The sequence below is a fragment of the Uranotaenia lowii genome, chromosome 2 (genome assembly GCF_029784155.1).
Source record: "Uranotaenia lowii strain MFRU-FL chromosome 2, ASM2978415v1, whole genome shotgun sequence".
In the NCBI taxonomy this organism is placed as follows: Eukaryota; Metazoa; Arthropoda; class Insecta; order Diptera; family Culicidae; genus Uranotaenia; species Uranotaenia lowii.
The window spans coordinates 156,193,902-156,211,416 of record NC_073692.1 but is presented as its reverse complement, the minus strand read 5'-3'; the positions used below and the strand labels follow the sequence as shown (position 1 = coordinate 156,211,416).

General features: G+C 40.6%; 1 protein-coding gene across 1 annotated transcript in view; it reads right to left on the bottom strand.

Moving 5' to 3' along the window:
* LOC129744096 (nephrin-like) overlaps positions 1 to 17,515 on the bottom strand; it is a 457,247-nt gene that overhangs the window by 157,818 nt on the left and 281,914 nt on the right. Inside the window, exon 3 of the mRNA XM_055736459.1 lies at positions 5,476 to 5,605. Within this exon, the coding sequence (XP_055592434.1) occupies positions 5,476 to 5,605 (130 nt within the window). The remainder of the gene's footprint in view (positions 1 to 5,475; positions 5,606 to 17,515) is intronic.

Below are 17,515 nucleotides of genomic sequence, written 5' to 3'. Positions count from 1 at the left end.
GGGCCCCCGAGAAAAATTGCCCCGTGCCCCCCGATGGCTTATTCCGGCCCTGATTTTACCAAATAATGCATGGGTCACGTTAAATCTGGACGCATTCAAACGGGTCTCTCTCGGAGCTCTGTAAACGAAATAAAAGTGGTTTTATACACAAAATGTAGGTCAAACTAAATTGCGTGTAAATCGAATATAAGTTGATTAAAAAATCAAAGAATATTTCTTTCTGAAGTTTAATGTATGTATGTATGTATGTATGTATGTATGTATGTATGTATGGTTCCCCCATCGGTAGCAAGGTCCAGCCTATGTCTGTGTGGCTTGGCCTTCGAATTGCTTCTCAGGCTTCCACGGCCGGTAGTTCGTCGAAAAAAGGCATCACACCTTCAGAAACCTACAATGGTTGGCAATCCACTCCGCTTGCAATTGTCTCTTCAGATTTACCCCAGATGCATTCCCTCTGAAATATATAATTATTTAGATAATGAAACACATCTTACCTGTCGGCAACTTATAGGATTCGAACCCAAAAGTTTTTCTTGCCGATACCGGGAATCGAACCCAGTGCGCCTGGGTTACCAGACTCGCGCCAGTCTATCGACTAGATCACATCAGCGCTCATATATTTCTTGCTGAAGTTTAATGTGTATAAAAGACGGAAAAAATACTCAGTTAAGATTTCGATCGAACTAGTCCATATTAGCGTGCCTTTCGTTTGACGCCAGCCCTCAGATTTTGTACAGTCACCTTATCCACTTTCTTTGCCGCAGAACACCAGTTTTCTTTGAACTGCTTCTCACTGCTTACAATTTTTTGAGTCCTCTTAAGGTTCCGCTTAACGACCGCACAATGTTTTTCGATTGGCTGAAGTTTTGATGCGTTGGAAGTTCTTTCCTTGGGCATAACCTGAATGTTGTTAGCGGCATATCACTCTACGGCCTGTTTTTAACATAATGGCAAGATGCCAAGTCCGGTCGAAACATTAAAGAAAAGTCATGTTTCTTTGATAGTTTAATATGCTTGAAAATGTCTGCCACCTTTCCCCTTCCGGTTTCTGTAAAATACTCTTGTCCCGGAAGCTGTTTGAAGTCTACCTTGGCGTAGGTTTCACCGTCCATTACCACGCAATCAAACTTTGTCAACAATGTAGTATGTATAGCTTCCGAGATCTTGGTTATGCCGTACGGTTTTGCTTATTGTAGCGATTCGAAGGCACTACCTTCTTATAAGTCATGAATGACATGAATAAATTGTTTTTTTGAATACACACTACCCAATGTTAACAAAATGCTAAGCATTTAAAATATGAATTAAACCATGTTCCAAAAGTCTTCATTGAACATTCCCAGTTCAGTTTTTTTGTTTCTCTTGTCGTTTCATTGGTGTGGTGAAGGTTTGGTGGGCGACGTCGCGCACAGGTTGCTCATTGTGGAAGATTTGAAGCAAATTGTGAAGAGCTTGAAAGGATTCTATTTTGATTCTAGATTGTGAAGAAATGTTGAATTGAAAAAATTAAAATTCTTTGAAATTTTATTTATCTTCAAGTGTGAGTTGAAAATTGTGTCATGGTGTGTGACCGTGTGTTTATAGAGTGGAACTGATACAAATCGTTAAGTGTGGGAAGGAAAAATTATGTTGCTGCTTTGTGTTTGCCCGAATAATTAAAGGAAACTAAATTGTGCATGATGGAACAGTTGCCTATATGTATGATATTAGTGCGTTCGAAAAAGATCGCTTGGGTATGCGTGTAATGACGCCTGCTTGAATGTGTTACTATAACAACTGGCGGCATGGAAAAGAATCTGTTAGAATTTAGCCTGCTTTGATGAATTTGTGAAAAGGACAGGCGCTCCTAAACCATAGTGCTTTTATAATGGAAATTAAAATATATGAAAATTGGATGGTTACCTGAACAATAAAGAAGAGGAACATGTGGAAGATATGCTAATGGTAAGATGAAGTGAAGGGGAAGAATTTTCAAGGGGGAGGGGGGCTGTATGCAAGGTTGGGAAATAAACGCTTGGCGTCCCGGAAGCTAGTGGAGATAACAAGAGAAGTCTCCCTTTATTTAATCATTATGCATAATTTATGTTCATGCTATAAAAATATGCTTTTAAATTTACCTGGAAAGAAAAATTTACGATGGGTGGGGTAAGAGGGAAGTGTTGATTGCAGGAAAAAAAAATTATAATAGTAGTTAATGGGTTCTAGTCTTGTTAGCATCTGATGGGTTAGGTGTATTTTTGGGTAAGATGTATTTTCCTATATTATTAATACCTATAGGTATACTCCACTGACCAATCAATTGCCCTTTCAATGTATGAGTTACAGTATGTCATTGAATATGTTTTTATTATTAACTGGTTGTGTACCTGATTGATTCACTCTTCCAAATATACGTACATAGACACATACTTAAGCTTGCCAGATTGCCCGGTTTTATCCGGGTTTGCCCGTATATTTGATGCAAAATTTCGAGAAAGTTCGGTCCGGCCCGGTTGCCCGGATATCGTGAAAAAAGTCCGGATATTGCCCGGATTTTTCACAATTTTCACAAAAAAAAATCAAAGTTTTTGAGTAAGTTTCAGCAAAATCAATTAACGGTATGGACATTTTCAACGGTTGTTTCAAATAATTTCGCTGATCTATTTTTATAAACCTTTGAATATTTAAGTGTTCCAAAATGTTTCTGAAAGTCTGCAATTACTTTAATAAAATATTAATTTAATTTTTTTTGCATTTTTCTTTGCTTTTATATATAATAACACCTAAATTTTGCCCGGTTTTTGGATTTGAAAAATTGAAATCCATGCCCGGATTTTGCCAGGTTTTTTTGAAAAAATGCCCGGAATTGCTAGGCCCGGATGAGAGTGGAAAAAATTCTGGCAACCTTACACATACTATATTCATTTCATAACAGCTCACACGAAGCCATGGTGCCGAGTATGGAGTTTTGTTGTCTTATAATGCATTTTAATCCATACTTTCTTCAAACTGCGGTGAATCCGTGCATCCATAGTGGATTATCAACATATCACAACATAGATACAGTTTTGATTTGAAAAATTCTTATACAGTTTTGATTTGAAAAATACTTATACCGGATTAGATATAAACCCAAGAAACAAACAGTTCCATAAAACAGGCTCTTTAAAGCTTATTCAGCTTTGTTTAATAGCATTCTATTCAGCCTTTAAATTTAAGTTCTTATCGATACTTCCAAGTTCTTTAATCAAAGCTGAATAGAAGGCTATTCAGCCATTGCATAGGGATTTGAATGAAAAATATTTGTAGGAAAAATAATTAATTAAGTTTTTCCCAACTTTCAAATCTGGAGATCTCAATTTGTATTTACATAAGTATTTATATTGCTTCGACTTATGACTGATGTTATTCTTACTTGGAAACTTTACTTGTATAGAGGTTTAAACTCGATCATGCTAGATACAATCCGATCACATTACCTTTATATCATAACTGTAGCCTGGGTTGTATTCAAAACATTATTTTAAAATAAATTACGGGTTATCCTTCAATAGTTGGCGGAAGAAAAATCTAAACAATCTGTTAAAAATATTATAAATAGAAGGTATGAAAAGACGAAGTATTATCAGTAATTTATCATTCTCCAGATAAAAAACAGTCCTTTTAATAGATTGTGTACATTCGCTCTCCGCATCGGCAATCATCAAGTGCTACAATGCAAAACATATCTTTAGATTGTAGTTCGAAACAGAAAAAAATACCTCAATAGATATTTGAATAGTTATTCTTAGCGTATTTTTCAAACTCAAAGTTAGAAATCCATAATGTATTTTGACATTGAATTTAGTCGTGGAAATACGTACAAAATATTAAAATCTGGGAAATCTGTGAATCTAAATTCTAAATTTCTAAAATTCTATATTCTGTGACACAGATTCTGTAATGAAAATTGGCTCAAATTTTTGAGAAATTTCTGCCCTTGGTTGGTGAAGCCGATTCCGCTATAGCTGCTGTTGCTATACCTCTGCTCCCGTCGAGGGGGAAGGCTTATATGTAAAATGTGAAAAGCTTCAAACATGAAAATGTAAATTAACTTTAAACTTTTAACTACGAATATTGATGATAAATGGATAAATCTTTTATTATATGTAGAAAAACTGACCACCTGGATGGAAATGATTTTTTATTTTTGCATTTTTGATTTTTTTAGTAACGTCCAAGTTAAGCGTGGTCAAAATTTTGCATCAGGTTTTGTCGAATGATTTCCATAACAAGATTTATTGCTGAATGAGTTTGTCTCGGTTTAAGAGTAAAATTTGAATTTTTGATAAACTATATCAAACATAATATTGAGTTTCTTCATCCTCATTTTAAGATGTATCCAGTTCAACAAAGCGTCCATTATCATCAAATCTATTAGGCTCCAAAACTATGTATAGGCTTTATGTTTGAAAATTCGGATTAAGGAAAGCTGGTGTAGACAATTAACTTTGAACAAGTAAATTTTTCCTAATTATTTTTTACTTATGCACCTTGACTTTTCTGTAGGAACGTTCTTTCCTTGGCCCTACAATCCATTTGAAAATTTTTGACACATTTCAATTCGCACTGAAGTTCTATAAAAGTTCCGCATGGAACTAAAAAGTACGTAAATCACCAAAAGGGGGACCGATATTTTTTGTCAAAAATCGATTTTAAAATGCGAGAATTACGTAAGGGGGAACCAAAGGAAATTCAGAAAATCGAAATTTTATTTGATGCCAAATGACTTAAAAAGGGATCAAAACTAAAATTTTCTTTAACGAATTTCCTTTTAGAAGAGGGGGGAGGGGGGGGGGCTTACGTGGTTACTAAAATTTTGAAGTTGATTTTCGTAAATAAAAATTTCGAGATCATATTTAACACAAACACATTTAGGTTCTTAATGAAACATGACGTTTCCTCGAAGAGATTCCTTTAACTTAGCACTTAGCGTACAGCTTTTGAGGAAAGTACGGCTCTCAGCTTACAAATGCTAAAACCACCAACCCATAGAATGTGTACTATGTATGCCGTGACCGGAAATCGATCGCATGACCGTTGGTTTAGAAGACTTGAACACTATCCTCTAGGCACCGGGCAGCGGCAAGATTTCGACGTTGAATGCATTTTTAAGTCATTTGGCATCAAAACTTAAAATTTGATTTTTGTTTTTTTCCGATTACCAGTGGTTCCTTGTTTGATGATTCTTAAGGGTAAAAAAACCGAAATTTAAGGCGCGTCGAGGCACCCCTAAATCAAGTGCGGTTGAGCTGAAATTTTACACAGGTTAGTTTTACGGGCCAATATACAAATTGTATATGGTCGGTTTGCGAAACTCGACATGACACAGTTGGCAGCCACCCTAATGTACGTGGCAAATACTTGATACAAACATCAAGTGCTAGGCAATTTTGTTTTAATTTTCAGTTTTGAGTTTGAAAAACAGAGATTAAAAACACACCAACTTCAACTCACCTGTACAACGGGATCCCCGCGTTGTCTCTGAACCAAAGCACCATGTTGATTTTGTCGCGATTAGACGCTAAAAGTGGACAGTATAGATTGGCTTGATGATCCTCAATTGCTTCGACATCAGACGTTTTGACTGCAATGAAATAAGGAGAAGAATACATTATTTTTTAAATGTTGGAGTAAGCTTACTAATTGAATGTGTAATTTCGCTGATTTGCATTTCCTTTTTCAAAGAATGTTTCATCGAATAAGAAATCATTTTCCGGAAGGGCGACTGAACACCCAAAGTAAATTGCCTAGATATTAAACTGCAATTATCTGCGAGTGGGGTGTGCGGTAAACGGCCTCTTTAGATCCGAGAATCCGCCCGATCTAGTCAGTTCGAGTTTGAAAAACGTGAGAAAACGTGGACCAACATGTTGCCAGGTTCTAATTTTCCCAGCACCTGGCACCAGAAAATGCTACTTTGGTACCGATCTACCCAGAGACCGAAGGGAATTCGAAGAACATAAACATTTTCCACCCGTAAGCTCTAATGGGATGCTGCCATCTTTTGCTTTGGTCGTCGTTTTGATTCTTCCTTTGGGTGGTTTAAGGGAAGGCAAACAACCAAGTTCCATTTTGCCGGAAAGCAGAAATAATAAAAATTCAAAAGCTGTAAAGCTTTAAATGTGCAAACGCCCATTTCACACTTTGTTCTGCTAACAGGCAGCAGCAGCTCTGTGCCAGGAAGCGAAATAATAATAATAACACTAACGACAATGACGTCCTTCCCAATTTCCAACCACCCAAAACAATCACAATCACATTCAGCGAAATCACAAACACCCACACACGAGCGTCGTCGTCAGCGGATCGTTTTCGCGGCTCGGCAGGGATCAATGGATGAAATAATATGGAACAAATGAAAAAAAAAAAATCTAAAAAAAACTGAATCGCTATGCTGCTATTTTTCCTTTCCCGTCACGAATCACCAATTCAATGATGGGAAAATTTGGCACAAACTGTGCTGTTTGCTGATTTCTGGGGCGAGAGATTTTTCCCTCGGTAACTTCTGGCTGGATGGGTGGCCTGATTTTGCTGCTTCGATTATTATTTTACCGGGCAACGTTTGAAAATTGTGATTCCCAAAGTGTAACAGTAGCATCAACAATTTGGGAAAATTCTATCCGAACATATCAGCCAGACACCCAATGTAATGGTTGGTGGAATAGAGAAGTTTGGATTCACATTAGTTTTGTGCATCCCTCTGGCCGTGCGAAACAGGGAGGGGGGGAGGGGGAAGTTTAGATGTTTAACACCCAAACCCCCCCACCCCATGAAGATTTATTTCGAATAAAATTTTTAATTTAAGAAATAAACTTTAGTAACGGGAAACTACTTGATCTCAAAACGTTTAAAAATAAATTTTGACAAACATGTCAGAAAATTGGCTCCGGCGAATTTAAGTCCACTGATCCTGGTTTTACTATAGGGGAACTGAAGGTATAATACCCAGTGGGGGCAAAACGCCCCACTGCGATATCTAGCTAGATATACACTTATTTTAAGAATTATGTACGTTATTCCCTTCTAATTAACCGTAGAAACTTTTTGTACAAAACATTAGAATCAAATATGCGATAAATCACTACAAAAATCCAAAAATATTTTTCAAGCCATATTCCTTGCAATTTGTGCCTTGACTTTCGTAAGGAATTACGGCATCTATCAGGAAAAAAAACCTGTTACATCTGTTACAATGATGAACATGGGTCTTGAAAATCATAGCAAAACGAAAAATTTCCTTTTGCAATTATTTTTTCTATTATTTTGAGCGATTTTTAATAAACATGTCTAGGTAGGGCAAAACGCGCCATGTCCGTATATCTTTAAGCGTTTCATATTTGTTTAATTTTTTATTTATGCAGTTACATCACATCAATTTAAATGATATTTATATGTTGTATTGGAAAACATAACTTGAATATAAACAAATATATTCTTAATTCCTATATTTAAAATAGATTTAATTAACTATTCACAAGAATTTTAGTATATCTGGCAGAGTAATAATAAAATAAACTTCTGGAAGTTTCATAAAGATTGGGCAACGCTGGCCCAATCTCACAAAAGTGGTTGGTGTAACATCCGCCTGGTGACTCCTTAGGGAATGGATACGAGGAGCACCAGAATGACCATATCAGCAAATTGATCCAATAAATCGAATTGATCACTCGATTTATTGGTCAGTTATTCGACACCCAGACGAAGCATGTGGCCATTCGGAGGCGACACCAACGTGGAAAATTCCATTACGATGCACGATGTGGCATCGTACTCGATGGATGGGGCCTTCATCGTGGCCCTTATCATCGCGGCGATCATCTTTCATTGGCGGCGCAGCCAACGCCGGCTGCGCCAACTAGAGGAGCAGGCCAAGCGCGTGAAGCTTGGCTTGACTCAAGTATAAGGAGCCCGCGCACATTTAGTGCTGACGCGGGCCGCACATTTACTGCTGATGTCAGCAGCAGTAAACTGTGTGAAAGTAAGTGTTAATAATATTTCAAGAAAATATAGTTCAGTTGCAAGTTAGAATCGAGTGTGTTCGGTTGTGAGCCGAAAGAAAGTATCACAGCCCAGTGTAGTTTAAAGAAGTTGCTCCACTTACATTTTAATAGTTTAACTAAGTTTGCTCCCCCACCGGGGGGAGCAACTTACATCTTGGTGACCCGACGTGATGATCGGGACGTATAACTAAGTTTGTTCCCCCACCGGGGGGAATAACTTACATTTTGGTGACCCCGACGTGATGATCGGGACGTTTGACTAAGTTTGCTCCCCCACCGGGGGGAGCAACTTACATTTTGGTGACCCCGACGTGATGATCGGGACGTTTGACTAAGTTTGCTCCCCCACCGGGGGGAGCAACTTACATTTTGGTGACCCCGACGTGATGGTCGGGAAGTTACGGAACTTCCCGGCCATCGTTTGCGCGCGAGTTGAAGTAAAAAGTCACTCCCCACGGGGGGAGGTAAATTTAAGTGTTTCAATTGCCTGTGCGCAACCAGTAAAACTGGGATTCACTCCCCTTGTAGCGGGAGCTAAGTAAATTTGGCCATCGTGTGCGCGCGAATTGAAGAAAAAAGTCACTCCCCTTGCGGCGGGAGCTAAGTAAATTTGGCCATCGTGTGCGCGCGAATTGAAGAAAAAAGTCACTCCCCTTGCGGCGGGAGCTAAGTAAATTTGGCCATCGTATGCGCGCGAGTTGAAGAAAAAAGTCACTCCCCTTGCGGCAGGAGTCAAGTAAATTTGGCCATCGTGTGCGCGCCAGTTGAAGTAAAAATTCACTCCCCACGGGGGGAGGTAAGAGTTAAGTGTTTGAACTATCTGTGCGCAACCAGTAAAAACTGGGATTCACTCCCCTTGTGGCGGGAGCTAAGTAAATTTGGCCATCGTGTGCGCGAGAATTAAAGAAAAAAGTCACTCCCCACGGGGGGAGGTAAGATTTAAGTGTTTGCGAATTGAGACATTCGTGCGAGTTGGACGTTAGTGCTTAAAGAGGCGAACATAAAACGGTGCAATGTCAACAGAGATTTGATACAGTTAATTAATCACAGCCACAGCCCAGTCATTCCAGTTTGTAGTGGCTCATTGTTATGTGTGATTGATCAAAGTGCAGCGCTTATAAAAGTGAACTGTCCTGGATCTTGGTCGATCTACAAACGTTGGTAATCTGCGATATTATCCAACTGATCAAGTGCAAGAATACCAAACTTTGTGAAGTGCATTCGTTAGAAAGACCCACCGTTGACTAAATCACAAGTAACTGAAATAGTGGTCGTGATATTTAAAGCTTAGTTCTTTTAGAAATGGGACAGTTACGAATGCCTGTATCTCAAAAACTATTCGTTTGAACGAAATAGTTTCTATGAAGAAAATGAAGGTAATGTTATGATCTTTCATGAAAAAATTTGAAAAAAAATATTTACTGTTTTTTGTTAAGGAAATTTCTACTTTATTTTTGGTATCTCCCATTGGCCGGCGCACACTTTTCTCAGTCATGGTATTGATCAGTTTCTTCAACTTATACTTCGTAAAATCTATATTTTAGGTGGCTTCACCTTCCTTCTTCAATTTCTGATACTTTTCGGTCCAATACTTCTCTTTTAAAAGAAACTGGAAGCATTTCAGTGAATATACAGTTGTTTCGAAATGAACAAATTTGATTATTTTTGATCACATTTTTTAACGTTTTTTTTTTTGTACCGGTTTAACAGCTTAAGAGCTTTGGAACTATCAAAAAATGGTTGTTTGAGGTTGGGTTTCAATGAGTCATCACTAGGCAACACTTTCAGCTTATCGGAGAAAATTGTTTTGGACATTTCAGCGATCTACCCTTAGTTTTTCGTTTATTGAAAATTAAAAAGGCTGGTATGAGACTTGACTTCCTTGATGACCCTTAACCGTTGTTGCCGATCATGTGCTTCACTCCAATACTTGATTTGAACTTTGTGGACATTATTGACAGTGTTTGCATACTTATCCACCACAAAAACTCAGTAATTCTTTGAATAATCAACGGTTTTGTCAGCTATCAATTTGATAATGACGAATTTTAAAGGAAACTGTGCAAAATTATTTTTTTCTTTTTCTCTTGCATCGTACATATCTCAAAAACGAGTAAATTTTAAATTTTGAAAAAAATAGGTCGAATAGTACTTTTTACAGGCAACAAAATGCTGTCAAAATTTTTAATATCCAATAACTAGTTAACGAGCTATTAGCAAATGAAAGTGTCCCATTTCTAAAAGAACTAAGCTTTAGTAAAAGTTCCGAGACGTTGCATTGTGTACACAGCACGTAAATTGAATATTGGACGTTTCGAAATCAGGTAAAAGGTGTTTGGATTTCGGTGAGTACGGAAAATAATCATGGCCCAGGCGGGAGAAATTTTGGTTTATGCCAGACAACTGACGGCGCTCGAAGGATCGATTCGAGAAATTAATACGTATGCCGCTGCCATTCGAGTAGGAGACGTACCAGACGTCTCCTTACTACGCGCAAAGCACGATTTGTTGGAAGCACTCTTCCAGCAAGCCTCAAGGGTGGTGTTGACCCTTGAGGGCATCGACGGTGCCCCCGAACGAAGGGGACCCCTCACGAATAGCTACACCGAAACAAAGGCCACGCTGTTGGGCTGGATAAGCGAGCGAGAAAGAGCTTTCCAGAACGAGGGTCCATCTGGGAGCAGAAACAACATATTGGATCAAACCATTGCAGCCGGCCTGGGCCGATCGGATCATCTACCGCGGATTGAGCTGCCGCGGTTCAACGGATCGCCCACCGGATGGTTGGCCTTCAAAGGCCGCTTCGAAAAGCGCATCAGCACACTTACTGAGGACGCTGACAAGTACGCGTTTTTAGGAAAGTGCTTCGAGCACTTTGACCCGGCCAGACACGCGAGCGAGGCGTTTGAAAGCTCCGGTCTGCCATTTGATGCAGCATGGACGAAGCTCGAAGAGCGATTCTACAAAAAACGGATTGCCTTTGAGGGGTACTTTTTCCAGTTGCTGCGGATCAAACGAGCCCGCGATCAAAACCCAAAAAGCATCCTTGGGTTGATTGACGCGGTGGATACGATGCTATCAGCTACCAAGCAGATAGCGCTTCAAGCATCAGAGCTTGATTGGGTAGCCAACGGACTACTGAACTGCGTAGTCAAGGAGAGACTAGACGAGCGAACCTTGACTAAGCTGGAAGAACGGCTCGATCTGCAGAAGATTTACTCCTGGAAGGAGTTAAAATCGGAGTTGGAAAAAATAGCAAATCAGCTCACCTGTAAAACGGCGATCGAGAGCACACACTTTCCGAAGGCTCAAAATCGAGCAGCAACATTCAACGTCAGCAAGGGACCGCGAAACGTTCAAAAGGCAACCGATCCATGTGAAAGAGGATGCGCATTTTGCTCCAACAAAGACCACAGTATCTACGGATGCAAGGACTTCAATGGTCTCACCGTTGACAACAAACTTGAAGCAGTGAAGCAGAAGCATTTATGCTTTAACTGCTTCGGGATGGCACACGGGGCAAGGGATTGCCCCTCAAATGGCAGGTGTCGCGAGTGTCAGGGCCGACATCACACCCTGATACACAAAAACAAGTGACTAAGAGACCAAGAATACGTATTCTTGGCCACTGCAATTGTGCGCATTGCAGTGGATGACACGCATACGCGTAAATTCAGGTGCCTGCTCGACTCCGGTAGTCAGATAGAGGCTATCAGTGGAGACGCAGCCGCAAGGTTCAAGGTGCCGCGCACCCAAGACAGAATGATAGTGCACGGAATAAATGGTACCGTGCAAACACGCGAGAAAATAAAGGTAATTCTCGATTTGGATGGGATTCGGCAAAGCATAGACTTGATCGTGTTGCCGACCACACTATGCCAGCAGCCGACGGAGACTATAAGCAGCTCTCGGCTAAGCATTCCCCGGGGGATCAAACTCGCCGATCCCACCTTCTTCACAAAAGGGCCCATCCAAATATTGCTTGGAGCTAAGGTTTTCTACCAGATATTAGGCTCAAAGAGAATCAACACTCCAATGGGACCCACCTATTATGAATCAAAACTAGGGTGGCTAGCCGCAGGTGTACTGCGGCACCACATAACGCAAGGGGAGGTGGCTAGCGTAAACACTGTTACCTCAGCCATCTCAAAAACAGTGGATATAGGTGGAGTCATAAAGCCTAGCGCAATGCTAGCACAAAAACAATCATGTAGAAAATCAACGCCCCTGCTCGTTGAAAGGGGACTCACCTGTTACGTGGATACAGGTGGAGTCATAAAGCCTAGCGCAATGCTAGCACAATCAAGTGTAAAATCAACGCCCCTGCTCGTTGAAAAGGGACTCACCTGTTACGTGGATACAGGTGGAGTCATAAAGCCTAGCGCAATGCTAGCACAATCAAGTGTAAAACCAACGCCCCTGCTCGTTGAAAAGGGACTCACCTGTTATGTGGATACAGGTGGAGTCATAAAGCCTAGCGCAATGCTAGCACAATCAAGTGTAAAATCAACGCCCCTGCTCGGTGAAAAGGGACTCACCTGTTACGTGGATTCAAGTGGAGTCATAAAGCCTAGCGCAATGCTAGCACACGAACAATCAAGGAAGGAAAAGTGCTCGAACGAGGAGCTAAACCAACTTTTTCAAACATTCTTCCAAGGGGATGAACCAGATGCCAGAGAGAACATCTGCCCAACGGAAAATGAAGTGGAGCAACACTTCAGGGAGACTTATCGAATCAATTCAAATGGAAAATACGTGGTGCAAGTCCCATGGACAAGGGAGCTCTCATGCTTGGGGGACTCATATACGCAAGCGCACCGGCGACTGCTATCTCTAGAGCGACGACTCGCTCGGAACATGGAAACGAAGCTAGAGTACGACAAATTTATGAAGGAGTACCTGGAGCTAGACCACATGGAGCTGGTCAAAAACAGGGACCAATGCAAGGTCAGATACTACATACCACATTCGTGCGTGGTAAAGCCCGACTCAACGTCAACTAAGTTGAGGGTAGTTTTTGACGCCAGCGCTAAGACCAACACGGGTATGGCGCTGAATGACATCCAGGCAGTTGGACCGGTTATACAACGAGACCAGTTCGACCTGTCTCTAGACTTCCGCGGAGAAGATTACGTTCTCAGTGCAGACATCGCCAAGATGTACAGGCAGATTCTACTACACGAGGATGACACCTGGGCTCAGTGTATCCTATATAGGTTTACCCCACAGGAAAAGGTTCAAACCTACAGACTCAAGACGGTCACATACGGTGAAGCGTCTTCCTCCTTCCTGGCCTGCCGCGCGTTGCACCAGGTGGGAGAGGAAATGAAAGCGGTCAATCCGCAAATTGCCAACGTTATACAACAATGCTTCTACGTGGACAACCTCCTGGTGGGAGCAGCAACCGTAGAAGAGCTCAAAGAAATAAAGGAAAAGCTAGAAAGGGCGCTTTTGAACAGAGGTTTTCCATTAAGAAAATGGGCATCGAACAACGAAAGGATATTGGATGGGGTCCCAGCAGAGGATCGCGAACAAACTATCCAAATTGGAGATCGCGAAGCGATCAAAACACTCGGCTTACATTGGTCGCCGAAACACGATACCTTCACCTTCAAAGCGGAAGGTTTCAAAGAAGAGTTCAAAACTATGACTAAAAGGGGCTTGGCCTCGGAAATCCTTCGCCTTTACGACCCACTGGGGTTGATACAACCCGTAATCGTGTCAGCCAAGATCCTGCTTCAACAGTTATGGAAGTATCAGTTAAACTGGGATGACGAAATCCCCCACGAAATCACATCGGCTTGGCAAAACATCAAGAAAGAATTGCCAAAATTGCAGGAAATGGAATTTCCTAGAAGGGCGATTCCGAGCAAGCCGCATTATCTAGAGCTCCACGGCTTTTCGGACGCCTCAACCAAGGCTTATGGAGCATGCATTTACATGCGCCACATTGACTCAGAAGGAAACATTACCACGAACTTGCTTTGTGCAAAATCTCGAGTGGCGCCACTAAAGGAGATATCGCTACCTCGACTCGAACTCAAAGGAGCACTGCTTATGGCAGAGCTGGGTCATCGTGCCAAGAAACTTTTCGGAGAACGTATATCCAAAGAGTATTATTGGAGTGACTCACAAGTTGTAATTGCGTGGATACACGGATCGCCAGATCGTTGGAAGCAGTTTGTGAAAAACAGAGTAATCGCAATTCTGCAGCACACTACACCAAAGCAATGGGGATATGTGCCGTCGGAGATAAATCCTGCGGACATGATCTCTCGAGGAATCACAACGCGCCTGCTCGTTGAAAAGAAAGGAAAATTCTGGACACATGGTCCGGAATTCTTAGGACGCCATACTAATTGGCCCAATACTCCAGAGTATCACACCAATGAGGAACAAACTAAAAAGATAAGCATCTTCATGGCAACACCAGAAATACACGAAGACTTCATTCTTACGTATAAATACCACAATTCGTTTGAAAAAACCCGACGGCATTTTGCATGGCTGCGCAGAGCCATGGACAATTTTTTACCTATGAGACTGCGAGCAAGCAGCATAGCAAATAAAGGACCTCTCTCTCCAGCTGAATTGGAAGAAGGCATGAAACTCATCGTGCGGACTATGCAGCAAAAGGCGTATTCCGTTGAAATTGAAGCACTAAGAAGGGGTGCAGAGATACCCAAAGGACCTTTTCAACACGTTAACCTAACACTGAGAGAAGGATTACTACACGTTACCGGAAGACTATGTATGGCTGACGTGCCATTCACACATAAAAACCCAATCATAATCCCGAAAACTCATCCATTTTCGAAAACAATCATATCACACATACACGAGAAGAACTTCCACTGCGGACTCGAGCTAGTCATAAGCGAATTTCGTCGCACGTACTGGATGCAGAATCTTAGAAAAATTATCCAAGGTGTTCTAAGCAAATGCGTAAAGTGCAACAGAAGTCATCAAGGAAGCAAGCAATGAGCCAACAGAAATGCCACAACTAGATGCAACAGAGCAAGTAAGAGCAGCTGAGTTTGAAGAGGATCCACCCCCAAGGTCTACGGATTCGATTTGGGGCGGCAGACTGCGCCCCAAAGGGGGGAGAAAAATGGAAGTTTCATAAAGATTGGGCAACGCTGGCCCAATCTCACAAAAGTGGTTGGTGTAACATCCGCCTGGTGACTCCTTAGGGAATGGATACGAGGAGCACCAGAATGACCATATCAGCAAATTGATCCAATAAATCGAATTGATCACTCGATTTATTGGTCAGTTATTCGACACCCAGACGAAGCATGTGGCCATTCGGAGGCGACACCAACGTGGAAAATTCCATTACGATGCACGATGTGGCATCGTACTCGATGGATGGGGCCTTCATCGTGGCCCTTATCATCGCGGCGATCATCTTTCATTGGCGGCGCAGCCAACGCCGGCTGCGCCAACTAGAGGAGCAGGCCAAGCGCGTGAAGCTTGGCTTGACTCAAGTATAAGGAGCCCGCGCACATTTAGTGCTGACGCGGGCCGCACATTTACTGCTGATGTCAGCAGCAGTAAACTGTGTGAAAGTAAGTGTTAATAATATTTCAAGAAAATATAGTTCAGTTGCAAGTTAGAATCGAGTGTGTTCGGTTGTGAGCCGAAAGAAAGTATCACAGCCCAGTGTAGTTTAAAGAAGTTGCTCCACTTACATTTTAATAGTTTAACTAAGTTTGCTCCCCCACCGGGGGGAGCAACTTACATCTTGGTGACCCGACGTGATGATCGGGACGTATAACTAAGTTTGTTCCCCCACCGGGGGGAACAACTTACATTTTGGTGACCCCGACGTGATGATCGGGACGTTTGACTAAGTTTGCTCCCCCACCGGGGGGAGCAACTTACATTTTGGTGACCCCGACGTGATGATCGGGACGTTTGACTAAGTTTGCTCCCCCACCGGGGGGAGCAACTTACAACTTCCAAACACAATCAAAAATTAAAGTTCATCTTTTCAAATGTACTCTAAAACAAGACTTTCTTCTTAACGTGGGCATTATGCCCCCTCTTCCCCTACCGATGGCGATCACAAATCGAAACTAATTTTTGACCTTAGAAACCCCTAACTCGTCTTTAGAATAGGTTTTTTTTAACAAGAAACCAACAATTTGAACTGTAAAAATCATTCATCAAATAAGAATCTAATTAATACCTCAAGCTGAAAGTCATGTGACCGATATTTACTACTCACGATAGTCAACAGAGTTAGCAAAAAAAGTTCAAGACCTACAGTTAGCTAAATAAGAATTGCACCACTATATCTTTTGCTTGTTAAAATATAAATGATTGAAAATTACGAAAATTTTCTTCCACAGTTTGTTCTGAATTGCTTAACGGATAGATCAAACATAAGTTTACTTTTTTTTATGTAGGAATTGGCGTTGAGGACCAAAAATGTGAAAAAAGGGTGCGAAATAAGAATACAAGATTATTTTTAAAAATTTACTGTGTAAAAGTGAATAATACTGCTTCTACGAATTATTTGAATAGATAACTGCATTTTAGGAGTTTTCCAGAATTCAAAAAATTTTCAAAGGTACTAAAAGGGGGTTTTAAGAGATACTCCTCTAGCGTTAAGGAATTTGATTTTGTGTTTCATGATCATCGAAATGCTCAACTCCACATTCAAAAGGGTTGAATGTGGAAAAAGTTATAGAATCTTGCAATGCCGTGCGAACGGGGTTAAACCCCATCCCCCTCCATGGAGATTTTTTCCAAGTATAATTTTCCATAACGATGTTAAATAATTTGATCCCTAAAAGTGGTAAGAAACAAGTGTTTGCCAACATGTCAGAAAATTGAATTACCTCCGGCGCAATCTTATACTAAATCACTCTAGGCTTAAGACATTGATTTTTACAGCATTTTATGACATTTACAAATTGGAACTTATTTTTAGTTATCAATTTCGATTAGTAATTTTTTGCAAACATTTTGCAATGGAACTCAAATATTGACAAGCAAAAACCCTACCTAAGGGAAACTAATTTAAGCTTCAATTTTATTTTGTGTTTCTCGTTCTTCATCTTCACATTCAGAAGGGTTCTGATGATTAAGACATGCACATTTGCACCGCTTATGCTGATCAATTCTGATGCCCTGGAACTTTTGAAACTAGGTAGAAATCATAAAGAAAAGTGTGCACTTTTCTGACAAAAGTGTAAAACGTTATAAAAAGTTTCAAAATTAAAATTTTTATTTACTTTCTCCAAGACCTCATGCAATTTTGATATCTGCTGAAAAGTGTTTTCAAATTGTTTACTCTTTCCATTTCTGTGAAATAATAGATTTTTAACTCATTTTATAAAGAAATATTACCTAACTAAATTGAGTTTAGGATTGTTTTAAAAGCAAAAATCAAATAGTTTAGCAGATTTCATCTAATTTGTTATATGAGTAAAATTTTTCTTTTTTTTTACAATAATTTTTTTTTGTTTGTGAAAACTGTAGAA